Raw genomic sequence first — 27,923 nt, forward strand, 5'->3', positions numbered from 1 at the left:
CTAGTGTTCTGTGACGGCTCACCTCAGAGTGCAGCTGTGTACTTGTTGCTTTAGTTCTTCTATGGAAAAGCAGGTGAGTGCTGAGTGCTTCTTGTTAGCCATTTTGACCTCACGAGCTGCTTGCTCTAAATTCTTTCAACAAGCCTCTTTGGAAAGGATGTTGAAGCATCACTCTGGCTCTGCCTTCCCCAGGGAATTGTGAGGCAGAGCACATGGCCTCAAGTTGTTCTCAGCTTGGCACCAGTAGCGTGCCTCAGGATGGATGCCATCATTCCTATAATTGTTTGCCAGAGGCCTAGGGATAAAGGGGTTCCTAGTAGCTCCGATGCAAATGCTGAAATTGGCTCACAGCCTCAGCTCTTTCTTCAGCTGTGTACACCTGGACGCTTAACCCAGAGTCCTGAGGTTGCTGCCTCCTCTTGGCTTAGCTTATTTAGATGGAAGGACAGTTCCTTCAGTTTCTTGCTCCACCACTTTCCTGATATCATTTCTGTATTTCTTTTCTAAGAATCTGAAAAAGTATGAATTCTATGCTCGGCCCCAGGAAATAGTGTCGGTAGGTGGCACAGAGGAGAGAGGCCATGAGTACATTCAGTGTTCTGGCCTGTGAACATCTGAATGATTAGTAGTCTAACATTCCCTGAAGAAAGAGAGCTTGAGACAGCCATCAATCAGTCTGGCATACACTTTGGTACAATCACCGCATTTCCAGAAATAAGGACGAGACTGAGATGGCAAGTAATGGGTAGTTGGCTGGGAAGTAGCAAGGCTAGTATAGATGTGTTAGAGTAGATCAGTATCTGCCCTGCTCTAGGGCTTTGAAGCTTACTAATAGGTCTCTGCCTCATTATTTGGGAGCAAAACCAGGTGATTATAAATGGCCCTTAATTATACTATATTTCTGTACTTGCCCCTTGCTGGTTGTAGCATTGGACGGGCCTGCCAGGGCAGGGCAGGGCAGGGGCGCTTACCCCAGTGGTGTGGTGCAGGAGAGCTGGTAGGCTCATCAGCTCAGATACCTCTCAGGCCTAGACGCAGGGCTTTGAATTGGCCCACGGCAACATCTCCTCCATTGATGAACTGCTGGAGTGTGTGAAGGGGTCCATCTCACATTGAGAACTACAGGATCTCCATGACACAGGGCAACTGAGAAGAGTCCCAGTGAGGTTGCAGTATTGACAGAGTAGCAGAAGCCAGAGGCTTCAAACTAGACCGACGAGCCATTGCAATGAACATTTGCAAGTAAAGAAGTGTGGACAAAAGGGTATACTGTGGGACACACTGTGACACAGCTTCCACAACAGGATTTTTTTTCCTCTGTTGGGGGGAAGTTTACAGGGGTGGAGAAGTGGGTACAAGGGGAGGGGGAGATGGGTGGGATCGGGGTGCATGATGTGAAATTCACAAAGAATCAATAAAAAGATGCTGAAAAGTATCTCATTTTCTAATGAGAAAAGTTTTTTAATTATACCTTGTAACTGTATACTTATTTTAAAAATAGGTTTGGGGCCAGCAAGCTTGCTCATTTAGTAAAAGCATTTCTGCTAAGCCTGCCAACCTGAGGTTGATCCCCAGGACCCACACGATGGGGAGAGAGACGGATTCTGCACTGCACGTTATCTTCTGACCTCCACCTAAATGCCATGCACATGTGCGCTCACACAGCATGCACACACACTGCATGCAAACACACAGCATGCACGCACAATTAAAAGAAAAGAATATTAGAATATATTTAAAAAAGAGTGTGTAGAAAGTAGGAACATAAATAAGATGTCTTCTTCACTCAAGGTAAGTTTTCAAATTCTGTACTTCATAACCTCAGAATTATAATTTCCCTGAACACTGAAATCATAAACTAAAAGGATTTAGGGATTGTGCTGCCTTTCCTGTCTTAGAAGTGAGGAAACAGGTACTGACAAGAAGGCTGCCCAGGCCCTTGTTCTTATTGAGGGCCACAGTTCCAGCCCAGCAGTTGAGTTCTGCATCTTGGGCTTCCTTAAAGCTCTTCTTTAATCTGGTCTTTAGGCACTCCGTGTACTGCACTCCAATCTTCCACATTTATTACATTTAAAAAATTATTTTTACATCTGTTATTATGTGTGTGTACACACTTGCCGCATACATGTGGAAGTCCAAAGATAACCTGTTTCCTGGTTTTCTCCTTACTGCTTCTAATGCTTCACACATTTATTATTTTTCATTTTTTGTGTGTGTTGTGTATGTGAGACTGTGTGGGTTCATGCATGACTTGGTGCCAGTGTGGGCAGAGGACAGTGTTCAGGAGTCTGTCCTCCCCTTCCATCATGGGATCTGACTCAGCTTGTCATTTGTGCAGCAAACCTTTCACCTGCTGCGCCATCCTGCTGGCCCTATCGTCTGCTTCTCCCATTGCAACGTAAGAGGCTGTGGTGTACCACTTCCTGGATTCACTGTGGGTACCTAATTGACACTTGCTGAATGAATGTTAGGGGAAAAGAACTGGCTGACCTTTGAGGCCAGTGGATTGTAGGATTCACTTGGATCAGCAACTTTCAGTCTAACTCTGGGTTCCATTTTGATGGCATTGATTTCATTTTAATTAATTTTAGCAGTGGGGATTATAACAACTTTTTTGTTTAGTTTTTTGACGGAGGTTCTCACTGTCTTGTTCAGGCTGGTGTTGAGTCCTCCTGTACTCAACGGATCCTGTCTCTATCCTCAGCCACCTAATGCTAGGAATAAAGGTGTATATCGTCACACTTGGGTACACATGGCTCATTATACTGACACTGTCCCATGACAACGTGGCTTGTTCGTTGTAGGAAAGAAATTGCTGAATTTGAGCAACAAAAAGCACGAGAACTGGCTCGAATAGAAGAATATAAAAAGGAGGAGACAAGGAAACTGCAAAAGGAGCGTAAAGTTTTTGCAAAGTACACAGCAGCTGCAAGAACGTTTCCAGACAAAAAGGAGCGTGAAGAAATACAGGTACCTGGTTCTACCCCACACTCAGGGTCAATAAAGATGACGATCTTGTAAGAGTCCCTCTAGAGTTATTTGATGTTTCAGGAAGTAAAGTGTGAGCTCTTAGAAGGCTGAGGTTAAAGAAGCTACAGGGTAAAACCCCGTAGAAGGGTGAGGAGAGAAACAGGTGTCTGCGACACCACATCAGAACCACTTCACAGTCTGACTTTGAGAGATACAGTCACCAGTCCTTCACTCACTAATAACGGTCCCACAGATACCCTGGGGAACCGAGAAGCCAGAACTTGGATGTGCACCGGTTCTGTGTTGTGCTGTTATTTGACCATATACTAACTAGGGGGTTTAGTTCCAAAACTTACAAGATGATAGGGCAAATAATGGTTGTGTTCATCTTAGAGATAGACATGAGCATGATCACAGCAGTTAAAAAGAACAAATATATTTTAAAAAATTATTATATTTTTTACATGTATAGGTGTTTTACATGTATAGGACCTGTATGTATGAATGTGCATTGCATGTGTGCAGTGGCCCTGGGCATCAGAGAAGGATGTCAGATCTCCTGGGATTAGAGTTACAGATGGTCATGAACCACCATGTGGGTGCTGGGAACCCAGGTCTTCTGGAAGAGCAGCCAGTGCTCTTAACCACTGAGCTGTGTATTCAGCTCCATGAACACATTTATTAGAACTATAAACATTGGGGAAAACAGATGAATGTATACATTGACACTTGCAAAGCGTTCTAAGGAAACTCATTTGGCTAAATATAAAAACCAGAGTAGATATACTAGATTGTAAGTTAAAAGCCTCAGCTTATCAACAGCATAGTTTTACACAGCTGTTTGCTATTTCCTGCATAAAATGTGAGCTCACCTGCTTCCCTACTTTTCAGACTAGGGCTGTGGGTTCCAGCCTTTGCTTTCTTCTTCCCATGTTGCAAAGCACCTTAGGGCAATGTCATCATCTCATTTGCATAACTGCAGCGTTAGTTACCACACACCACATATTACTTAGGGTTTTACTTATTATTATTTATTTTTAAGTCAGGGTTTCACTGTATAGCCCACATTGGCTTTGAGAGTCCTACTGCCGCAGCCTCCTGAGCGGTTGGGATCACAGTGCACACCACTGTTGCTACTCTTCTAGGTATTTGTTCTATTAGCTTATTTAAGTAGGGAAAGTGCTGGTTCATTAGTTTATTAAATGTAGTAGGCTAGATTTTGATGCTTTACTAAAAACCCTATTTGAAAAGGTGATGTAGAATGTAGACGCTCTCTTTAGCTGCTGCCCACCTTACTGCTTTTTTGTAGTGCACTTGATAAACCTTTCTTTGAAAAAGGTAATATATATTTCCATTATAAACGTATAAAAAGATGAACAAAGTCTTTATCTCATACTTGCTCTTACTACTTCAGTTTACCTTTCTCTGTTATTTTTCCTCATTTAAAAATGTTTTATTACATTTGTGTGTGTGTGCATGTGTAGAGTCCAGAGGACAGCCTGGAGGAGTTAGTTCTCTCTCCTTTCTCTCCTTCCGCCATGTGGAGCTTGGTCATCTTACTTGCTCCCAAAGTGTTTTTGATGCCTTTTTCAAGTGTAGGGGGTTGTAGTTGTATAGAATTATCCTCTGTTCTAGTCTACGTGTGTGTGTGTGTGTGTGTGTGTGTGAGAGTGTGAGAGTGTATAAGTGTGTGTTCACATGGCTTAGTGTATGAAATCAGGCACGGTTGTACCTCCAGCATGGCTCTTTCAGTCTAGGATTGCTTTGGGAGGTCATTATGCTTTCATATGAATTTCAAAGATTTTTTTTTTTCCTATTTCTGTGAAGATGTCATTGGGAATTGCACTGAATCTGAATGTTGCTTTTGGTAGTCCAGACATTTCACAATATATTCTGGTGACCCGTGAGTGTGGGAAGTCATCTCCAATGTCTTACTCAATTTTATTTTCTTTTTAGTGTTTTTGTTTCCATTGTAGAGGACTTTTACCTCGTTGGTTAGACTTAGCCCTAGGACTTTGATGTATATTTTAAAGCTATTATAACTGAGGTTGTCATTTTGCTTTCTATCATGTTTTATTAGTGAATGTGACTTAATTTTTTAGCACATTAGTTACTTTTGTATATTGTCAATATATCTTGCCACAGTTCTACCAGAGGCTTTGGGTTTTTTAAGAGTAGGTTTAGACCCCTGCACAGATGTAGCCCATGGCAGTTCAGTATCCAAGTGGGTTCCATTGTAATAGGAACAGGGACTGTCTCTGACATGAACTGATTGGCCTGCTTTTTAATTACCTCCCCCTGAGGGGGAAGCAGCATTACCAGGTCACAGAAGAAGACAAGGCAGCCACTCCTGAGGAGACCTAATTGCCTAGGATCAGAAGGAAGGAAAAGAAGACCTCCCTTATCAGTGGACTTGGGGAGGGGCATGCATGCAGAGGGTGGAGGAAGGGAGGGATTGGGACGGGAGGAGGGAGGAAACCACAGGGGTGATACAAAGTGAATAAAGTGTAATTAATAAAGAAAAAAAGAGTAGGTTCATGTTATCTACACACAGGGACAACTGAATTTCTTCCTTATTTGTATCACTTTTATTTCTTTTGCCTTATTGCTCTAGTCTTGGGTTCCTAGTTTCTTCAGCACTTTTTATCATGAAGGAATATTGAACACTGTCAAAGGCTTTCTGATCATGTGATTTCTGTCCCTGACTCTATTTATGTATTGTATTGCATTTGTTAATTTGCATGTTTAACCATCCCTGTATCCTTGGAATGAAATCAACCTGATCATGTTGTACAGTCTTAATGTATTATTTAATTTGATCTGCATATACTCTTACTGAGAACTTTTCAGCCTGATGATGTAATTCAGCATTTGCTTCATACTCAGATCCCAGGGTTCAATCCTCAGCACTGAGTATTCTGAAATCCCAAGGACGAGGCATGAAAGTATGGAAATGAGAATTTTGTTCTGTAATTGTATGGGTGTTGGTATCAGAGTAATACTGGCTTTCCAGATGTTCTTTCCACTTTGATTTTATGAAATAATCAGAGGTACTCACACGAATTAGGCATGCCTCATCCTTGTGAGGAGCCTGTTGTGCTAGTCTCCAGGGTACATGGGGAAACATCTGATATGAAGGCTGCCTGGATCTCTCCATCCTTCAGCTGCTAGCCCTAATAACCCCAGCTCAATTCAGTCATTCTGCTCTTGGGGCTTTTCCAGTTAGTCAGTACATTTGATAGACTTGTGTTACAGGCTGTTCTCTGAGCTTTGTTGTAGTTCTCAAATCAGTAGTGACATTCTGTCCTGACTGTAGTTTTGTGTTCTGTGTTACATTTGCATTTTGTTCATAGACATGTCTAAAAGTTTCTTCACTCACTTCATTTATTCCATCTAGAACAACTCATTTCTTCCTTCCTGGGAATTGAACCTAGAATCTCACACATGCCAAGCAAGTGTTCTACCTTTGAGCTACATTCCCAGCCCCTCATTTCCTTCCTTCCTGTTTGTTGTTTGCTGCTGGGGATCAAACCCAGGGCCCTGTACATGCTTGGCAAGCACTCAAAACAGAGACACATATCCTTTCATTTTCTTAATATTGGTTTCTTCTCATTCTTTTTCTTTTCTTTCTTTTTAAGACTAGTCAAGTGCTGTAGTGAGAAGGGGTGGGGTGTTGAACAAGGAATTTGGAACTGACTTCCAGCAGTCAGTTCAGGTAACTCACCGCTTTTGGACAGCCTCACTCATGGATTTTAACCATCTCTTTTCAGGGCCGGTGGCCCTTTAGCTTAAGTCTACTTCTGTTCAAGAATTCATGCCATTTTCTTCTTTTCCCATTTTAGTTGGTGATCAGGTTAGCGCTCCGCTCATGTTGTACTCAAGTGCTGCCTCTGCATTCTCCTGCCTCTGACTCACTGTTGACAGGCTAATATGAGGCTGACCTGACCCCCATGTCTAGCTCCGGAAAACCCAGCACCATTTACTGACTAGACATCCTTTCCTGCTGTCTGTGGTGGGCCTGCATTTTGTTTAATTGATGGGTCTCTTCCACTTCATTTTAATTCTGTAACTTTTTCTTTTGAAAGGCTTTGAAACAGCAAATTACAGATTTACAGGAAGACTTGAAAAGAAAAGAAACAAAATGGTCAAGCACACACGGTCGCCTCAGAAGCCAGATAGAAATGCTAGTCAAAGAGAATACAGATCTCCGAGAAGAGATAAAAGTAATGGAAAGATTCCGACTGGATGCCTGGAAGAGAGCAGAAGCTATTGAGAGCAGCCCCAAGGCCTGCCAGTATGTGACAGCCACAAAAAGGGATGATACCATGGTAGGTTTGGGGAATTTGGTTTTGCCAAACAAGGTGATGGCTAATGTTTGTACATTTAGACTCATAAAGCCAGGAAATGCCAGGAAGGCCAGAGGGCAGGAAGTTAGTCTTATACAGCTCTAGGGGGACTGTCAAAGACTGAACGTGGGCGGGGTGATAACTGCACAAGTTAAAGGCACTGCAGTTCCAGTGTGAACTCTAATTATTCAGCGAGGCAATTCTGACGCTGTGTAGTTTACTACTTGTCTTAGTTTTCTGTTGCTGTGAAAGCAGGTAAGAGCTTACACCCTTATCCTCAAGTAAGACGTAGAAAGGCATATTGGGAGTGGTGTGGACTTTTGAAAACTCAGAGCCTGTCCCCAGGACACACCTCCTCTAACAGGGCCACACCTACTGCTTCATGAACAGACCCAACAACAGGGAACCAAGAATTCAAATATATGAGCCTGTGAGGGCCGTTCTCATTCAAACCACCATGGAGTTGAGGAATGGTGAGGAAAGCATGACAGGCCTAGCCACCAGGTGGAGATGCTGACTGGACTGCTGTCAGGGGAAGGGGCAGGCTGGGGGTGACACTAGATACATTCAGAATTTGTGCTGCATGAGGCACTGGTGGAGAGGAGCTGGCTTAGTGATACAGCAGCTGAGGAGGGTGACTGATTAGAGTGAGGAAGGAGAAGGCTGTCATAGTATCTTGAGCCAAGAGAAGAGTTCCCTGAGATTGGGAGTCTGCTGGGCCTGTTGAGGACTGAAATGCCCAGGTTTTCCGAAGGGCAGAACTGTGCAGCACATTAGGCCCCTATTGGATTGCTGATGGTGGGAAGAATGCAGTGAAGATATGAGAGTTGGTGACAGTGGCTGAAGAGATTGTAGACAGGAGAGTCAAAGAGTAAATGTGGCTCAGTGACAAGGACACTGCTGGAGGAAGCAGTGAACCGCTGGGCAGCATCCTAAAACACATGAGGGCTAAACGTAGACTGTTGTGAGGCAAGCCCGGACCAGTCTGCTGCATAGTGGCAGCTGGTGGGAAGTCCCCGAAAGCTCTGCCTCTCCAGGGGAAACAGGAACACACTCACCTGAGCTGAAAGGGTGGAAGCAAGGGACATAGGGTAGATGTGGGAAGGTTGAAAACCAAATGTCCTAGGGAGGTAACTGGTCAAACTGGAGTCACCTGGAAAGAGGGAACCTTATTTGAGACGATGTCTCCATCAGATTGGCCTATGGGTAAGCTGGTGGGGCATTTACTTGATTGATGATTAATCTGGGAGGACCTAGCCTACTGTAGGTTTGGCTACTGCTGGGCAGGTGGCCCTGGCTAGTTTAAGCAAGCCACCTTAGCAAGCCATGAAGGTAGTAAGCAGTGTACCTCCATGATCTCAGTACCTTTAAGTTCCTTCTGTGACTTTGTGGCTTTTCTCAGTGATGGAATGAGATTGGAATGAGATTGGATTGGTCATGGTCTTTATCACAACAATGGAAAGCAGGGAAGGCTGGTTTGTGGCTGTGTGCCCTGCCCCAACCCCCAACATATGGGTGGGACACCACACACGTGAATGAGAACTGTTCTTGTTTTGGTGGGTGTTGTTGTTTGGGTGTTATTGTAGGAGTTGGATTTTGGCAAAAGTGAATGCTACTACACAGGGGAAGAGGATGTAGGTTTGCAGTATGTCAGAGTATGACTGTAATGAACCATGAACATTAAGCTGTATCGGAAGGCCAAAGGCACAGGACATAGCAAACAGATGGATCAATATAGACTATATCTAGGTGTGAGTTGTCCAGGTGAGAGTTTCAGAGGTATGATCTGGAAAAGATAGGATACAATACCCTAGAAGAGGCATCTGTTTGTTCTCCACCATACTTTATCATAGAAGCTTCCCAGTGGAAAGGTGTGATGAAGCCCCGAACTCCTCCTGCTCTGACTGCTGTGAGCATCTGACTGTGCTTGTATGAGATGTTTATGTGTAGCCAAAGCAGTTGACAGGAGCTGTAGAAATCATGGCCTCCTAGCCTTTAAATACTTAAAAGTGAAACTCCTTAGACAGATACTCAACTGACTGTTTGGAATACCCCACAGGCTAGGTATTTTTAAGTAAACTACTTTGAAATTGTGATTTGTGCACCTGTTTATTGAAGGTATTGTTAGAACTGATGGTAGAAAGTTCTGAAATTGTCGTAGCTGAGGCTAGACAGAGCACAGATTGGTGGCAGGGTAGGTCATGATACCAAAGATGATATATCACGAGAGATGGGGAGGGCCTCACAGTGCTGGTGATGGGAACAGATTTTGAAATGGGGGAGTGTCAGGCAGCCTCATTAACTAGTGGGGACATGAGGGCAACTTGTGGAAGAGGCTGATTGACAATGAAAGTCTATTCTGTGTCTTTGAGTTGGAGGATAGTGTATGTATGTGTTTCATTCCTAGATAGCCACCAATTTACCTGGCTGATGGTGGTAACTGAGGGTACAAATGAACAGCTCTTAACTGAGTTAATTGTACTTGGTGTCATGAAATTTAAACTAACAATTATATTAAAAATCATCTCTCATATCATAAAACTCATCAATTCAATTTCAGAAGAGTCATGTTTCTTCGGGAGTCCAGGTAGAGAAATACAAGAAAAACTATTTGCCAGCACAAGGTAAGAGGCTGCATGGCTCTTCTAGACTTCTGTACTTTCTAGGTAATCTGAGCTGAGCATGGTGACACACACCTGTTATCCCATCACAGGAGAAGCACCACAGGTCAAGGCCAGTCTGGGCTGCCTAGTGAGATGGCTTAGAGTGAAGTGGATGGGAGCAGGAGGAGAGAGGATTATATTCAAAGAATTAAACACGAATAGCTTAATGACTTTTCATCTTGATGCCCCAGTTTTTCTGTTTCAAAAGAAGTTAGGAAACAAACTGGTAAAAGAAAGTTGATTCATTTACAGTTTGGGCAAACTGTAACAGTTACATTTTTTTTTATAGAAAAGACAAGACAAAGGCCAGAAAATATACATGTGTTCATTTAGCTGTTCATAAGCTGTCAGAATTGAGTGCTCCTGGAGCCGAACTGTAGCCTTTCCCTTCCACATCATGAGGTTCCTGGAGTAACATGAACCCTTTGGGGAGTTGCACTGGGGTCTCTATATCAGTCTTACTCCTCAGATAATTTTAGATAGTATTCCACATTTGTTTATTCTTTTAAACTATATGTGCCCATACAATTTATAAATTGTTAAACACTATTCCTGTAATTATTATGATTGTGCCATGTGGATGCTGGGAACTGAACCTAGGTCCTTTGCAAAAGCAGCCAGTGCTCTTAACTGCTGGGCCATCTCTCCAGCCTCAACAAATTTACTTGTATTAATTGGTGTGTGGTGCGGCAATACCATGGGCATTCTTATTTGTACCTGGAATACATACATGGATTTCTCTAGGTACATAGCAAGGGCTGGAATAACTGAACAACTGGTAGAATGTCTTTAATGCCAATAGGCTGTACCAGAATGTTTCCATGCTAGTACATTCTTAAAGTGTATTACAGTTATTTGTGAGCTCTTGTGGACTGAGAATACAGCTGGTAGAAGAGTAGTTTCTCTCCCACGTGAGTCCTCTAGATTGAACTCAAGGTCATTCCTGGCAACCAGAATGTGTATCTACGGAACCACCTCCCTAGCCCCAACTTTATACTTTCAATAGCTAGGAAAGTGCTTGACTCCATACTTGCTCAGTACTCAATGCTGTCAGATTTACTTTTTGCCAGCCAGGTAAGTGTATTTTGTCATCATTGTTGTAATTTGCATTTCCCTGATCATTTAAGTACATTGAACACCACTGCCTTTGATGGTTAGCTCTATGGATCCCTCCAACCCCTATCCTATTAGGGGGCACTGAAACCCATGTATGCAAGGCAGGTCCTGTGCCACTCATCCATCTCCTTAGCCCTCAATTTCCATTTGTTTATTTATTAGAAAAGTAACTTAAGGCCTTTATTCACTCTGACTTACCTATATCACAAAAATCTTCTCTCAGCCTATTGCTTGTCAACCTTTTTTCTTTCCCTCAAAGATGGGGTTTCATATAGCCCACATCAGCTTTGAGTTTGTTGTGAAGCTAAAGCTAGCCTATGTGTATTCATTATCTCTTTTGATGCACTCAAATTATTTTAATGTTGCTAGGCCTCTTTTTTGCGAGGAGGTGTTTTGTTTTAAAAGTATATATATATATATGGATGTTCTGCCTGCATGTATGTCTGTGAACCACATGCCTGTCTGGTACCTGCTGAGGCCAGGAGAGGGCAATGGTTACCTTGGAAGTGGAGCTGCACAGTGTTGTCAGCTGTCGTTTGGGCACTGGGAACTGTAACTGGGTCCTCTGCAAGAGGAACAAGTACTCTTAACTGCTGAGCCATCTCTTCAGCCCCGTGTTTTACGTTTTCCCTTATCAAGTTATGAACCATACTGTGGACTCTGTTCCTGCACCACTTGCTAGCCGGTTTCTTCTCTCCCCTCTTATGTTGTGTGGGTCTGTATGTATAGTCCTATAGATCGTGAGCCTGCACCTAGAAGTCGGCATGCTCCCGTCTCCTTGCTCTGTCGAGCTGTAGGGTTCAAGTTCATGTTAGATCATAACTGAGAATTAAATGTGGTATGTAATGAACTGGCAGGGCTCCAATTCTGGTTCTTCCTTATTGATTTGGTGATTTATCCTTTCAGCCTTGGTTTCTTTACTTGAAAAACGGGGAAAATTAGTCTCATCCCTGGTGGAGGTTAAAGGTTAAAAATGATGTGATAGTTGTGGTTGTATGGTACAATTTGCACACTTGCCCTGTGAAGTAAATGATGACATTCTTCTTGTTGTGTAGACAGGCAAGTATCCTGCTAGCCCTAGAACCCTGGCTGCCATTTGCCTATGGGCCTATGGCAAGCCTCTGCACTCTTTCTGGAATTTCTTTTATCTCTGTCTTGTCTTTCATCTTCCATACACTAATTTTAAGGATGTAAGTGTTTTTTTAAAAATATATTAATAATTAATAATATTAATAATAATATATTAAATAATATGTTGTGGTATAGAATTGTCAATGCTGGCAGTTTGGACTCTCAGGTGAAGGTTTTATACAGGGTATTGGCTGGGGAGATGGCTCAGTGACTGAGCACTTGCTGCTCTCAGAGGACTCAAGGTCAGTTCCCAGCACCCACACTGGGTAGTGCGCAATCACCTGTAACTCCAGCTACAGGGATCTGATGCCCTCTTCCTGCATCCTGGAGTACCCACATGCCTGAGTACATTACATATATGTGGACAGACTCTCACGTACACATAAATAAAACAAGGCAGCTGGGTTAACTAAAACAGCACTGAAAAAGGAAATGTTTGATTTTGTGTCTGGGGTGTGTGTGCGCTACTGTGCTGTGACGGTAGGATGGCAGCTGACAACTTGTGGAAGTTGGTTCCTTCCTCCTACCACGTGGGTTCCAAGGATTAAGGTTTCAAGGCTTAGGGGCAAGTGCTTTTACCAGCTGAGCCATCTCAGTGGCCCCCAAAGGAAGTATTTTACCAGACCAAAAAGCTAAATATTTTCATTAAGTCACTAACTCTGACAATTACATTCTAACAGGGAATCCGACTCGAAGATCCAAGTCTGTGCCTCCTCGTGATCTAGGCAGCTCGGAAAAAGGACAAGTAAGTCTTTTTATATTGTTACATATGTGAATGTTTATTCAGTATTGAAATGGACTTAAGTTTCTAAACCAGATAGAAAGAAGGGCTTTTATTTAACATTGTAAATGTTTCATATATACCAATAAACACTAGTCATAGAATCGTGTAATTTTAGAATCTGGTTTTAATTTAGTAGGTACAGGTTGTAACTGCCTAAAATCTCTTGTCTTGTAGGCTGCTTTGCCCAGAGAGCCTCTTGAACCATTGCACTTTCCAGATCTTGAATATAAAAACAAGGAGGAAAAAGAGGAAGAAATTCAGGGAGAAGTCAGTCATCCTGATGGAAAGGTAGAACATATTTAAAATATGAATGGGGCTGGAGAGATGGCTCACTGGTTAAAGTGGCTGCTCGTTCAGAGGACTCAGGTTCAATTCCCAGCATTCACATGGCAGCTCACAGCTGTTTGTAACTCTAGTTCCAGGGGAATCTGATATCATCACACAGAAATACAGGCAAGCAAAACACCAAGCAGTTCTCATAAAAATAAGAATAGATAACCACGCATTAAAATAAGGATTTTGACTCTGAAAATGTCACTTATCACTTGACAACAGGGACCTGTTCTGAGAATTACATTGTTATAGATTGTATTATTGTATGAAAATCCTAGAATGTGCTTACAAAGGCCTAAGTGAGATCATGCCCTCAGACCTGGGGCATGCTGTGTCTGTGTGTAAATGTATATGGGGTATGTGCATACATAGGTATGTATATGGTAGAGCAATTGCTCTGAGGGCCTAGACAAACAAAGTGACGCCAGATTAGCACAGGATACTTCATGTGGATATAAACATGTGTTAGGAGACTGTGTGATATAAACTCTATATGTAGGAGTATGCTCTAAAATAAAAGCGTAGTACAGAAAGCACATAAGTCAGCAACATAGCTGTTTTATATTATCAAGTACTATATAATTGTGAGTGATGTACTTTTCTGTACCTGTCAGCACAGGCTCATGCTATCACGAACACAACTAACATGATCCTTTGTTACATGATGGCAGCTAGGATGCAAGGGGGTAAGGGTTTTTCTACTTCATTATACCAAAAGAGAAGAACATTATGCATGTGGCCATCAGTGACTGCTGTAGTGTGACTAGAGTTGATCTTGAAGGCTATGATGGTGCTTAGCTTCAGGGCTGTGGAGCTTGAATATTTAGAGACATACAGAAGGAGACCTATCATCTGCTTAACTTCACCTTTGCATCGCACAGAGCTGGAAGGCCTCCCATGTTTTCTCTTCTGTGATCTTTGTAATACTATTCTGGAGCCAGGCCTGTTATCAGTCTGTGTAACTTTGTTCTGGGGAAGTCAGAGCACAACTTCCCAGAGTTGCTATTCTCCTTCTAACATACGGGTCCTGAGAACTCAGGTTATCAGGGTTGGCAGCAAGTGCCTTTACCCTGAGAGCCATCTCTCTAGCCCATGTTCTTGGCCTTAAAAAGTTTGTAAGTGGAAAAAGTGGGTGTGCTGATCAAAAGAAGGAGTGAAAAGGGACATAAATGATGGTCTGTCTGGGGGAGGTGACTAAGGGCTTCTTCGTTGGGTTTGTGGAAAAATCTGTTTCATATACCCTAATTTTATTTAATTGAAACGATGAGACCAAAGTCCTGTCTAACCTTAAGGACTGAGGAGGATAACCAGTCAAAGGAAGTAACCATATTTTATTAGTCTCTGTAGGATACCAAGTTGATGAGAGGTTTTGTTTTAGATGAGGTTAATGTAAGTGGAGTATGAACAACAGCAGCAAGCTGAGAAAAGCATCACCCTGATGGAGTAAAGGTGTTCTCTACTTTTGATTTTAGAAAATGTTTTACTTTTATTATAGAGAATTTGGATGTTGTGTAAACAGGCAGGGAATTCCTTGTATCTTAACTGCATGGTCTCAGGAGGAAATCACACCTGGTGATAATCACCTTATGTCTTTTTAGGTAGAAAAGGTTTATAAGAATGGGCGCCGGGTTGTACTGTTTCCCAATGGAACTCGGAAAGAAGTGAGTGCGGATGGGAAGAGCATTACTGTTACGTTTTTCAACGGTGATGTGAAGCAGGTCATGCCGGATGAGAGAGTGGTAAGTATGTCAGGCCGCTGTTTGTAGCTATGTCATCTCTGGAGAGGGGCGACTCAACTAAGTGTCTCTGTAGGTCTACTACTATGCCGCTGCCCAGACCACTCACACCACATACCCAGAAGGCCTTGAAGTCTTACATTTCTCAAGTGGACAAATAGGTACAAACTTTTTTGCCTCCTCTGTTAAGTGCTAACCTTCCTTTAAAAAATTAATATTGATAACAATCATTTTAAAAACAGAAAAGCATTTCCCAGATGGAAGAAAAGAAATCACATTTCCTGACCAGACCATCAAGACTTTATTTGCTGATGGTCAAGAAGAAAGCATCTTTCCAGATGGCACAATTGTTCGAGTACAACGGTATGGTATCTCTTAAATCTGTTTCTACATTTTCCAGTTTTCATGGTTCAACTTTAAAAAACAATCTGAAACATCTGGGACTAGGGATGGGCTCAGCAGGGAAGAGCACTTGCTGTGCAGTCATGAAGCGCTGAGTTGGAACTTTCTACTCTAGAAAAAGACATGGATGCACGTTGCTGTAACCCTAGTGCTGGGCACGGAGTGGGGGAAAGATAGGTGGGTCCTGCAGCTCACTAGCCGGTGAGCCTAGTCCAAATGGCAAGCTTCCAGTTAAGTGACAGGCCTTCTTAAGGGAATAGATAGAGTCCTTTTTTAGTTCTATATGCAAGGGAGCATGCACCCTCCCAAATATAAAACCTCTCAAATATAAGTGACTTAAAGGGTCACTTGAATTTTCACTGAGGTGAGACGTGAACACAGACAGCTTTGAGAACAAGTGAGACATATGCTTGTACTGTAAAGTTTAGAAGCAGTGTGAGATAATGGGATTTAGAGAGAGGCTGCACAGAACTCAGGAGAGGAGGGAGTGGGAGTTGTTTAGAAGTTTAGTGAGCTTTGAAAACAGAATGAGACACAGAAGGCTGGATGCTTCAGGTATGCAGTTGACAGAACCACTGAAACATGTTTAGACTTTTCTATCTTGTATTTTTAATTTCTCAAGCCCTCTGCCAATTGTGTTATAGGTTTAATCTCTTGGTATATTTAGTACAAACTTTCAAAATCAATAAGTTCTTCCTTTGTCCTTTTGAATATATGTAGTCCCTGGATGCTAAATCCACATTTTTTAAGTTTCTTATAGCCCAGCCTGGCCTTGAACTCCTGATCCTTCTGTCCCCGCAGGCTGAGATTATAGTATGCATCATAACCAACCTGAAGAGTCACAGCTGCTTACCTCACCATTTTAATCCCAGTCCTCGTGAAGCTCTGCCACATCTAATTTTGAGTTTTCCCCTCTTGATCTTAGGATGTGGCAACTAAATACAGTTAATGCACTAAGCCTAGTATACAAATTGGCCAAGAGAGCTAAAACTAACTAGGTGGTATAGCAACTTCTTAGAGTCATTGGAGTGTTTCTTCCTTAGTGTAGAAATCTGATACATAGGCAAATAAATAGCAGTTTGTCAAAAATAAATTAGGAATCTGTTATACATTGGATAACATTAAAACAAATTTAGGATTTTGTTTTTTACTCTTACATTTGAAGTTTGTGTAATAAGCAGAAAAGAGAAAAATTACATACCCATGCTTCAACATAGACTAACTCATAGCCAGTCTTGTTTTTATGGGCATGTCCCAGGTATTATATTAGTTTGGTCAGGATTACCGTTTACTCCAGAGCAGTGGTTCTCAAATTGTAGTGTCATTGATCACCTGTATTGTTCAGATGTACCTGTGCTAGAGCAGCGGTCCCTCAGGGGAAGCATCAGCTCCTGGAATAGGCTTTGTGTCTTCCACATGTGTGTGGCACAGAATGGTGCTGCTGTCAACACCTTCCCCCCTATGTTCCAAATCGCCAACTCCCCAGCTGTGGAGAGTCACTGAATGTACCTTAGACATGCCCAGCAATCTACTGTGTGTTAATTTTTTCATATTCTTACTGTTTCGTTGTTGTTCAAAGTACCCAGGTGATCTTCAATCTAGTGAAAAAGAGCCATCCTAACCTTCCCCCAAGGAACCTGAATAGCTAACTTTTAACATGCCCCAGCTTTGAGCTGGGCATGGTGACATACACAAGCCTTTAACTCCAGAACTAAGGAGGCAGGTGGATCATGGGAGTTTGAGGGCAGCATACTTTACAAAGCAAGTTGCAGGCCAGTTATGGATAAAGAGACTTTTGTCAAAACAACAAGCTAAAATTTAAAACAAAAAATCAGATACTTTATAGTAAAAGTATAAAGTAAGTTCAAAAAAAGAACTTTTTAGTAGCTGGAACTGAAATGAAATACTGCAGACAGAGCTTGCAATTGTATTGGGAAGAGGACTAGTGAGTATGTTTAGGAGAAGAAACAAATTACCAGAATCAAAGGCTACTTTTGCTAGCTTTCCTGTTGTACATTTCTTTTCTTTTTATTCTTACATAGTATTGAGGATTGAACCAAGGCCTCATGCACACTAGGCAAGTACTTTTCCACTGATCTCCCCTCCAGCTCTATTTTAAATTTTAGAGGCAGCAAGGCAGGTTTCCTTTTGTGTTGCTCACGCTGGACTTGAACTTCCAGTCCTCATACCTCAGCCTCCTGAGGGCTGGTATTACAGTCATGTACCAATCACTATGCCCAGCTCCTGTTGATATATATTTTTAAGAAATCATATTCTGGTTTAAATTTTACAGTGATGGCAATAAAATCATAGAGTTTAATAATGGCCAACGAGAGCTCCATACTGCTCAGTTCAAGAGACGAGAATATCCCGATGGGACTGTTAAAACTGTCTATGCAAATGGTCATCAAGAGACAAAATACACATCTGGCCGAGTCAGAGTGAAGGACAAAGATGGTAATGTTCTAATGGACAGAGAATTGTAAAGATCTTTGTGGGATTAATCATGAAATAACACTAACTAGTTTTTCTGTTGAGAGTATGTACATTTATTAATGTGTTCAGTTTAATTTATATGTGTCTAAATAAATGTAAAAGATTATGTTTGTTTGAATTTTAACATTAAAAGTTTTACTACACAGTCTTCCTGTTTTACATTCTTAGAAACACAAAAGCAGCTCACCTAGTGCATGTGTCTGTCTACAGTTAGGAAGAGAAAATACTATTGCTTTGCTATAAACTATGTACAGTTTATTTCTTTAAGCATCTTTTCTTTTTGTTTTTTGAAGACTGGGCCCCACTGTGTAGTGCTAGCTAGCCTGAAACTCACTGTGTAGGTTGGGCCGGCCTTGAATGATACCTGTTTCTGTGTTCCCAGTGCTGGGATTGAAGACATGTACCACCACACATGGCTTGTACAGTTTTTCAAAATAAGAAAACCAACAGGTAAAAGAAGTGCCTCAAATACTTGTTCCATAGGCACAGTAGCCGTGGGCTGTGAGCTTCCCAGAGAGGGAACTAAAAAGTGAATGTCAAAACATTACTGCAGCCAATACTAAAAGGAAAACTATTATCTAGCACAAAAACTCATGAACTGTAAGAGTGGAGATGAACACAAACAGGCCAAACCATATTACAAATACTAAATAGTCTTAGGAGAAAGCAGTTATGACCAGAAAGCTGGTGTACTTTGTCAAAAACAGAGGAGTAAGCAGCTGGTGTGAACCGGTCACGCCCTTAGTGTCATTACCAGAGGTGGGAGCCAGTACAGGCCAGCTATGCTCAAAGAACGGGCAAGCTGCCTACTCTAAGCTTATAGCTAGGACAGTGGGTATGGACAGTTACTAATAAATCCAGTCCAACTGATGTAAGCCATCTACAGTGGCGCACACCTGTGATCCCAGCAGTTAGGGAGGCAGAGGCAGGCAGATCTCTGAGTCTACAAAGTGAGTCCAGGACAGTGTCAAGGCTATACAGAGAAACCCTCTCTCAAAAAACCAAACAACTCCCCAAAACCAAAACAAACAAAAAGAACCGAATATGAAACACAAAAAATCATATGGAAGAATTTTAAAGTAAGACATGAAGCATAAACTTTAAAGGACAACTGCCATCTTCAAGAATGTTTATCTACCTTTTCAAAAGTAACTGCCCCTTGACCCGGCAAATCCCACTAGTACGTACATATAAGAAAACCTCTCGTGTGTATAAGGGCCCTATAGGAGAATGCAATTAGACAACAAAAAGCTAAGTGACTACCCACATAGCTAACAGTAAGGTCGCGCACTCAAATGGGCAGTGAAGTCAGCAGGGCTCCCACTAACACACTGCACTGCAAACAGGGTGAAAGTGTTATTTAGCTTTTCCAGTCTTACAGACCACAGAATTATCAAGACTTATGCAATAAACTATAAACACCAATTCAATCCTACTCATTTTGTAAGGGAGTGGGAGTGGTGATGAGTGAGACATTTCAGGACTTTCAAAAGTTCTGCTATTTCTTAAGCAAAATCTTAATAACATGAACTAAAATTTCTATATGCCTAAATTTTATTTTGAAAACAGTATAAACAAAAATGTTTCAAAGAAAATATTAACTTTCTCCCACACCATTCTTGAACAATTTAACAAGTAAAACTAAAGGAAGAAAAAAAGATATGACTGCAGAACAAGTTAAAATCAAACCTGAAATGGTACAAATCTAACAGTAAACTTTTTTTCTGGACAGCTACAGGTGCTCATGTATACCTGAAAAACAAAAAGTATTACTTTAAAACTTGCCTAAATGCTTTATTCCGTTCTAGCTGAAGCGCATTAGTTACCTGAGTCCCACAGTGGTTCTGTGTATATGCTACTTGGTAATGAGCATAAATTACTTGTCCCAACTGTCGTGTGCTGCTTGCCCCCACCCATCAATAACAGGACATAATGACAGCCATTCCCGACTATATTTACAAATACAAGGATTGTTAATGGTGTTCAAGAAGCAGCAAGGCAGCAAGGCAGCAAGGCAATGAAATCTGGAACAGAGCTCTTGTTGAATTTCATCTTTTGAGAAATGAAAGTATCAGAGATGCTTTTATAAGCAATTTTGTATTAATTTCTGCCAGAGCAGTCATATGTAAGCACACAGGTGCTGACTAAACAGGCAACCAAGGAAGTACACTTACATCATTCATCTTTATCTGCAAGCCCCATTTCCACCAAGGACATATGAACTGGGTATTGTTCATCTTCATATAATGTCACTATTTGTTCTGGTTCCTGAGCCTAAAATGGAAAGATACAGTTATCAAGAAGACAAAAATATAGCTGGGTATACACCTGTAATGTGGTGATAACACACCTGTAATCAACAGAAGCAGGAAGATCACAAAAAACAAGCAAAAATCCCCGATACCAACAAATGAAACACAGTACTTTCTTTGCTGCCCTTTCCATCCTCCATCTGGCTGCTTTCACTGGGAAGGTGGCACAAGACTAATTCATACTCTTACCTTCAGAGGGCATCTTTGATGGTTTTCTGCTAACTCCAATTTCTTCCATTCTCCTCTATTAAAACAAATGAGACCTCAAGTCTCTCCTGCCTAGATAGGAGCAAATGGTCTTTCATATCACTATCCTTATTAAGGCTCCTTTACATTCCATACAGCACATACTGTATCTCTTATGCATAAACTAAAATTTGGCTGTTATTCACAGAGGTGAAGAAATATACTTGTAATAAACACTTGGTCTGCCTGTACTTTCACTGACTTTAGAAACCCTTCATGAACTATGTACATGTTAGTGCACACTATACAACAGTAGTTTCCCAAAAGCATTTTCTAGTAATAATATTGTGGACGGAAATATACAGGATTCTTTGTCCTAACACCTGGCAGAGAACACAAAGGAGGGAAGCAGGCAGGCCTGAACACCAGTTGTTAGGACCAACGGGGTAACTCAACCTTCTACATCATCATCCCTGCTCAGGGCTGTGTCAAGGGGGAGGTCTGGGCGTCCTGGATTTTAGAATCCTGAGCCAGAACACAGAAACAAATTGTGTGTATGTGTACTTGTTTATAAGGATAAAAATGTGCAGTTCTAGAATACTATGTAAGACAACGTTCCTGCTTGCCTGTGGGCTACTACTGTGTGCTACGTTAAACTTAAAAAGACAGGTTTGTTACTCTGAATACCATTTGGAGTTTTTTAAACTAATGTATGTGTATGAGTGCTTTGCCTTCAGGTGCCTATGTTCACAATGTGTATACAGCAAGCTCAGAAGAGGGCATCCGATGCCCAGGAACTGGGGTAGATTGTTGTGAGCCACTGGGAACCAAACGTGGGCCCTTTTGCAAGAGCAGCAACATGCTGCTAACCCTTGAGCCACCTCCCCCCCAACCCCGCAGTTCTGATACAGGTCTGGCCTCTCTGGCCATGGCTCCCCCAGCTTTCAGGACGAAGCCTGTGTATCGCTTTCTGGGCCAACTTAACTTAGTGAGTTACTTGAATGCCTACTAAGAACTTTCTTAATACCTTTCCAGGTCTCTTCAGATGCAAGTAGTCATTTCTTACATTTCTTCCCAGCCTGCAAAGTTATCTATACCCCTAACTGTACTTTGATTCTACCTCAAATTAGTTACTGGTATGCATGTTTATTTTTCATTGACGTGAAAGATCTTTGATTGTAGGATATGCATCTTTTATATAAAATTTAATATTAATATAAAATAGTTTTATGTAATAATACAATTACTATTAATATAATCATTATAAATTAATATAAAATAACAATTTTATATTAATCATTGCCTATCACTTTAGGATAATAAAGTTTGTTAAAATGAAAGTGTTCTTTGGCCAGTGTGACAGGCCCAGCCAGGGTGATGACCTTCTGACCCACCTGCTTGCATGTCCCAAATGGTGGAGTATAGGTGTGCATCCGCAGGTGTATCTCTGTGAAGGCAAGTGCTCTGCTAACTTGTGGCAGTTAGGCTTCCATCCCAAGCCCCAAATAGAAACATGTTAACTAGCCTCGAGACTTTTAACTTCTGTAGTCTAGGTAGCTTTATATGCTTTAACTATTATTTTTTTTTAAGAAGAAGCAAAACACTTTACAAAGTTAATAGGGTTTATGGAAATAGTTTGAAAATAATTTGGCTAATTAAGACATACTTACCACAGAGGAAGCATAAAGTTGTTTTCCTTGGAGACAGTCTATCATAGTCCACAGTGCTTCCATGCTCCACTTGGGACAGTATGGTATTCTTGCCTTTCCCGAGTCACTTAAGGGAGGTTTAAACCCTGCCAAGAGAACCTTTATGGCTTGGGCTGGGTACTGCATAAGCTGAACAGGAATCTGACGTAGTCTGTTATAAAAGAGATTGATAAAATGATCACAATGTCACAATTCAAATTCTCAGTTAAAGATTTATCACTCTCTGTAGAAAACAGGAGAAAAGTGTCATGATACCGGATTTGGCAAATGACACCAAGAGCATAGCCAAAAAGTCACAAAAGCCAAAGGCCTTGGGCACTGTTAGCAATGTACAGTGGTAGAGTTGCCGTGGAGAATTTTGTATAGGAGTTCCTTAGACATTAAGAATGGAGTATGTGGTCCTGCAATTCCATCTCCAAGGTACACTACAAATAACTGAAAGCAGGGTCTCAACAAGGCATCTGTATACTCATGTTTATACAGCCTTGCTCACAATAGGAAGAAGTAAAAGCAGTCCCAGTGCCAACCCATAAAGAGTGTCTCAAGTTGAGACAGACACATACAAGGCCTTAGAAAGCAAACTGGCATTGCTGCCGGGTAAACCTTCATGACCAGGTGCAGAAGGAACCAAGTAGCTTATTGGGCTCGGTGAGGGTAAAATGGAGCACAATTATTTAACGGGCAGAATTTCTATGATTAAAAATGTTTTGGAAATGCAAAGTGTAAAGCAGAACAATATTCTAAGATGGTAAATGGTTTGCATATCTTGTGAAAAGAAAAATCTACATTAAAAAATAACTAATTTAGGGACTAGGAAATGACTCAGTGGTCAAGAGCACATACTGCTTTTGCAGGACCTGCTTTGGGTCCCAGATTCCATGTCTGGTAGCTCACAACTGCCTCTGTAAGTCCATCTCTAGGGGAATCTAATACCTATGGCCTCTTCAGACACCTAAACTAATATGCACAAACCCACATAATACACATAAATAAGTTAACAAAAATAAAATTAAAAATCCTCAATCTGGGCTGTTGAGCCGACTTAGCAGGTTGGGGGCTTGCTGCCGAGGAGCCTGGAGGCCTGAGTTCAGTTCCAGAATCCCATGTGGTGGAAGGAAAGAAATAGCTCCTGTAGGTTTTTCTCTGACATTGACACATGCATTGCTGCATGTGTGTGCACATCTACAAAATAAATCAATGTAACGAAATGTATCAGTTTGAATGTATTAGTCACAAATAAAGTACTGGTATTGCATTAGGGAAAAGAAAAGCACTTCTCCTTGGAGTAATTTAACCACAAGTGTGCCCAAGTTTGAATTCTCTACTTCATGTCCCCATGCTCTGTCCTCTGTCATATGAGTCTGAATCCGGGCCTGCCTGCATGCTGTCTTATGAACCTGTCTGTCCCTGTGTCTCTGTGTCCATAAAGGGATTTGCTCTTTTACTCAATGGTATAGAAAGCATCACATGGGAATGACATGAAGGATTCTTTACAAACATCTTTAACAGAGTTTTACGAGGGATGAAACTTTACTGACTCCAACTGGCACAGATAACGAACAATGCTGTCTAAAGTAAAAGATGTATGTTGTTGCTTTCAACAAAGGACTTATCATAGCACACATACATTACTTTCTGAGCCAGGGCACGGAAGAGAAGGCAACTTAAGGTTAAAGCTATGCATTAGCTTAGACTGTAAAAGTTGATTACATGGGAAACCCAAGGCAAGTAAAGGTGGTTGTTATTTTGTTCTCTTAAAGGCAGGTTACATAAGCAGTTGAGTATATGGTCGGATAGCAGTCTCAAGTCTTAAATGGCCTCAAGGAGTATCATAATTCTGCTTGTGAGGTCCTGCAAAAACTAGTCTCTTAGAATGTGAGACATATTTTCATAAATTATTGTCACAAAGAAGTTCCTAATTTATAAACAATTTTAAAATAAATTTTTCTCTTAAAATGAGGCAATAGTGGCACATGCCTTTAATCCCAGCACTTGGGAGGCAAAGGCAGGCAGATCTGAAGTTTGAGGCCAGCCTGGTCTACAGAGTGAGTTCCAGGACAGACAGGGCTACACAGAGAAACCCTGTCTCAAAAAACAAACAAACAAAACAAAAACAACAAGGCAAAATCTTCCCAACAAATAGCTCTAATTACCTACCCACCCCAGATAAAACAAAGAACCCTTACTGTGGACTGGGGAGCCAGCTCAGTGAGCAAAGAATTTGGCATGTAAGCATGAGGACTGCAGTTTGGTAAACAGCCAAAGGTGGACCCTGGGCCTGCTGGCCAGTGAAATGGAGAGCAGGTTCAGTTAGAGCGCTGTCTCAGAAAGCCAGGTGGAGAGCAATAGAAGACACCAATACTAACCTTTGACCTCTGCATAGGCACATGCTCCCCCACTGAGACACAGACCACACACATACATATATATGCTTTAAAAAGCACCTTATTCAACTTTTACTTTACCTGTTTATTGACAGCTTCTCTGTGGACCCATAATCAACAAACAGTACCAGGACAGATAAAGGATTAAATTCTTTAATGGAAACAATCTTTGCTCTATACCACAAACCATCAGCATATTCTGCGAGGCAAGGCATTTCTGGAAAGGCAGTAAAGAGGAACAAATCATGAAATTGTTAGTGATTTTCTTCCAAAAAAGTTAATACAAAAAGTACAAAGAAATAAATGTATAACCATATGGTCGCTGCACTGAGTACTGTGGTGGCTTTTCTTATTAATGTCTAAGGTTATGTTTTGAGGGAAGGCACGTGCCCATCCTTGGCACTTCATTTCCACCCAGGTGAGGTTGCATTGCTAAGGGCGGGGGATGTATTTCACTGGTAGAACATTTGCTCAGCATGGGCAAAGCATGGGTTAGATGTTCAGCACTAAAACAAACACAAAAAACCACCTTGGAGGCATAAAGTAGCTATGAAATGAACAAACCATGTGTTAGATCCAGAAATTACGCTGAGACTATGACTTCTCTGGAGGTATGAATTAGGGAGGATTTTTCCTTCTGGACTGTATTCTGTGTGTACACAAAACCCACCTGATGAGCTGACTGACACTCTTTTGGAAACAATGAGGCCAAGTGCACAGTGCCCTTCTGACTGCTGCTGCTGTACCTGAGCCGGCCTGCTGACAGTGCTTCTGTAAACTGGTGAGCAGGGGGGTGCTGCTCCATGTTGAAAGAGGTAGAGCAGATCTCCAGTAAGGGGGGGACCTCACTGGAGCAAGAGACCTGAACTGTGATTGCCAGTCTAAGGAAGAGCATTCCAAGCAACAGGAACCGTGAGCCCAAACAAGTTATGGCCTATTGAAGCTTATTAAATCAAATCAGGAAAGAAGTTGGCTGATACAGTTTTCCTTTGCTTAAACACACTCTGATATGCAGCAGACCAAGAATCAAGGCAGCTCTATGCCACACACAGTAAAATGTGCAGCTACTCTTGGTACTATCAGAAGAGAATCATGGATATTTAATAAAAAATGTGAAGAATATTTTGGAGTTTTAACTTATCCTGATAAGCCCTCACAGCTGAGCCCCTACCCCAACAGTTGTCATTCCAGGTTTTGCATTGAAGTCATCACCACTGTAGTCTGAAAGTCAACGTTCACAATCTGAGCCAACCATCAAGCCTCACACTTAAAAACAACCTTATGTGACTATATCCTCAATTTCCAATTCACTTGACTTGTGTAGAGTGTAAGTGTCCCCACAGGAGTGGTAAGTTACTTAACTCACTTGGGTCACCTTCCTATTATAGAAAATGTGTGTCTTTAGAATTTAGAAACCATACATAACCCACCAACCTCCCTGTCCTGGTCCATGAAAGGCAAATCTCATCAAGACCCCCGGCACTCAGAACACTAGAATACCTGAGCTAAAGTCTGTCAGAGGAGGAAAAGTCTCCACATTCTTGTTAAATCTCTGCAGTGCTTCCTCCAGGTTCTCAGACTCCGATTCCCAGCTGATTCCACTGTCATCTGTGTCACCGTGATGGTTAAACTGGGTACAGCTTTCTAAAGAATCAAGGCAAATATACACCTACGAGGGGGCGGCAGGGAGAGAAGGAAACAAGCATTGCAGGCTCTGCAATTTCTGGAATTCATTACAGGTGGCTCCAGCCAGGGCCCAGTGACCCCACATCCTATTACTTGTCTCTGTGCAGTGCCCTTTGCGTCCTGCCACACTCATCTTGTAGTCAAGAGACCACACTGAAGTAGGGGTGAGTCTGTGAAGGCTGCTATAGAGATGGGTGTGTTCTAGGAGGTACAAAGCCATGCATGGAGCAGTCCCCAAATGTGGCAGCCTTTTTGGAGTTAATGGCAAATTTGGAGTTAATGGCATCTGAGCAGTAGAATTCGGCCTCTTGGCTTTGGCTATTTTCCAAAGTCCAGTTTCTCATAAACTGACCTTGGTGGTCCTACAGCAGACTGCTCTGACCCAGAGAAACTGTGCAACCATAGTAACCAGACAGCAGGCTCTGTGTAACCTTGAGTGAGCTCTCCTATGTTTTGACCAAGTAAAGCTCCTACGTGAGAAACTGCTTATACTTTTTTGCCTACTTAAGTGTTAACCTGATGCCCATTAAATCGACACCTGGATCAGCATGTAGACTTGGTGTCCTTCTCTGTGTCACCCTGTCTCTCTCTCTCCCAGCCCTCTCTCAGGTGGTATTCAGGTGTCACTGCTGGCTGGTGACAGATGGAGCCGAAACCCCGGGAACCTGAGACGGAGGACCAGCTGAGGCAAGTTATACGGACCACAGGAGCGCGTGCAAAGCAACTGACTAAGGTAAAGTCGGGTGGCTGTCAGGGGCAGGGAACTAGTAAGATGGGATCTATCAGATCCCTTAAATAGGTTTTTAAGACACAGAGAATTAGAATAAAGCTCCCTAATCCCTTTACTTTGTAAAACTAAAGAGTTGCTTGGAAAAATTAAAACAGCCAAACAGGCAAAAAAAAAAAAGGTACTTCTAGGGTTATTTCAAATGTTCATAAAGGAGCTCAAACATATTTGTGTAATTTGAGAGCAGAAAATAATTTATGAGCTAGATAGTGAAGATGAAACGGAGTCAAAGAAAAAAGCTACCAAGTCTCATAATTCAGACTGGCCTCCCACGCCTTCCCCTCCACCCCCATGGTTGCAGGTGGCACAGGATCACTGCAGGAAGATATAACTGTTCTCTGAGAGAAAAATCCAGTTAAAAAGAGAACAGGTTCAATCATTAAATATTTATAATAATAATAATAATAATAATTTTAATATAACACAAAAGGAATATTCACTCAGAGTAGACTTCCTTTTGTGCAACAGGTGGCTTTTGAGAATGTTAATTCAGCCTGTAAAACAGCTATCAGACCCTATCGAACTTGACTGGTTATAGTATATTTTGTGCTGATATTGGGTCGCTCTTGACTATCATACTTAAAATTATGACTAAATCCAGTAAAAAGAGTTTTATTTGTCTGTTTAAATATATGGTCATCTTAAACGGTTAATATATATCTAGGTTATAGATCAAAAGTAATTAAATATATTTTAAAGTTATATTCAAACTGTTGTTTAGAATATATATATATATATGCATATATGTTTATAAGGTCTGTAAACACATATGTTTAAAAGGCAACCATATGATATAATTCTGTCATCTTTGCTATATGATATGGGTTAAAAATTATTATAAAACCACTTAGTTAACATAAATTTTGTTTCCTTTTAGACTGA

The 27,923-nt window shown here is 41.6% G+C and overlaps 2 protein-coding genes and 1 pseudogene across 2 annotated transcripts in view; 2 read left to right on the forward strand and 1 right to left on the reverse strand.

Moving 5' to 3' along the window:
• Cenpj (centromere protein J) overlaps positions 1-19,589 on the forward strand; it is a 41,416-nt gene extending 21,827 nt beyond the window's left edge. Inside the window, exons 9-17 of the mRNA XM_021655044.2 lie at positions 2,805-2,970; positions 7,056-7,298; positions 9,877-9,940; positions 12,907-12,971; positions 13,185-13,298; positions 14,942-15,082; positions 15,156-15,240; positions 15,322-15,442; positions 17,775-19,589. Of these exons, the coding sequence (XP_021510719.1) occupies positions 2,805-2,970; positions 7,056-7,298; positions 9,877-9,940; positions 12,907-12,971; positions 13,185-13,298; positions 14,942-15,082; positions 15,156-15,240; positions 15,322-15,442; positions 17,775-17,967 (1,192 nt within the window). The 3' untranslated portion in view covers positions 17,968-19,589. The remainder of the gene's footprint in view (positions 1-2,804; positions 2,971-7,055; positions 7,299-9,876; positions 9,941-12,906; positions 12,972-13,184; positions 13,299-14,941; positions 15,083-15,155; positions 15,241-15,321; positions 15,443-17,774) is intronic.
• On the forward strand, positions 550-638 carry LOC132656705 (small nucleolar RNA SNORA17; annotated as a pseudogene).
• Rnf17 (ring finger protein 17) overlaps positions 19,557-27,923 on the reverse strand; it is a 141,367-nt gene continuing 133,000 nt past the window's right edge. The window contains exons 33-37 of the mRNA XM_060391145.1: positions 26,069-26,237; positions 24,650-24,785; positions 22,146-22,335; positions 20,152-20,251; positions 19,557-19,729 (exon numbers count right to left, since the gene is read on the reverse strand). Coding sequence (XP_060247128.1) covers positions 20,153-20,251; positions 22,146-22,335; positions 24,650-24,785; positions 26,069-26,237 — 594 coding nt within the window. The 3' untranslated portion in view covers positions 19,557-19,729; position 20,152. The remainder of the gene's footprint in view (positions 19,730-20,151; positions 20,252-22,145; positions 22,336-24,649; positions 24,786-26,068; positions 26,238-27,923) is intronic.

This window comes from Meriones unguiculatus, chromosome 9 (genome assembly GCF_030254825.1).
Source record: "Meriones unguiculatus strain TT.TT164.6M chromosome 9, Bangor_MerUng_6.1, whole genome shotgun sequence".
Classification (NCBI taxonomy): domain Eukaryota; kingdom Metazoa; phylum Chordata; class Mammalia; order Rodentia; family Muridae; genus Meriones; species Meriones unguiculatus.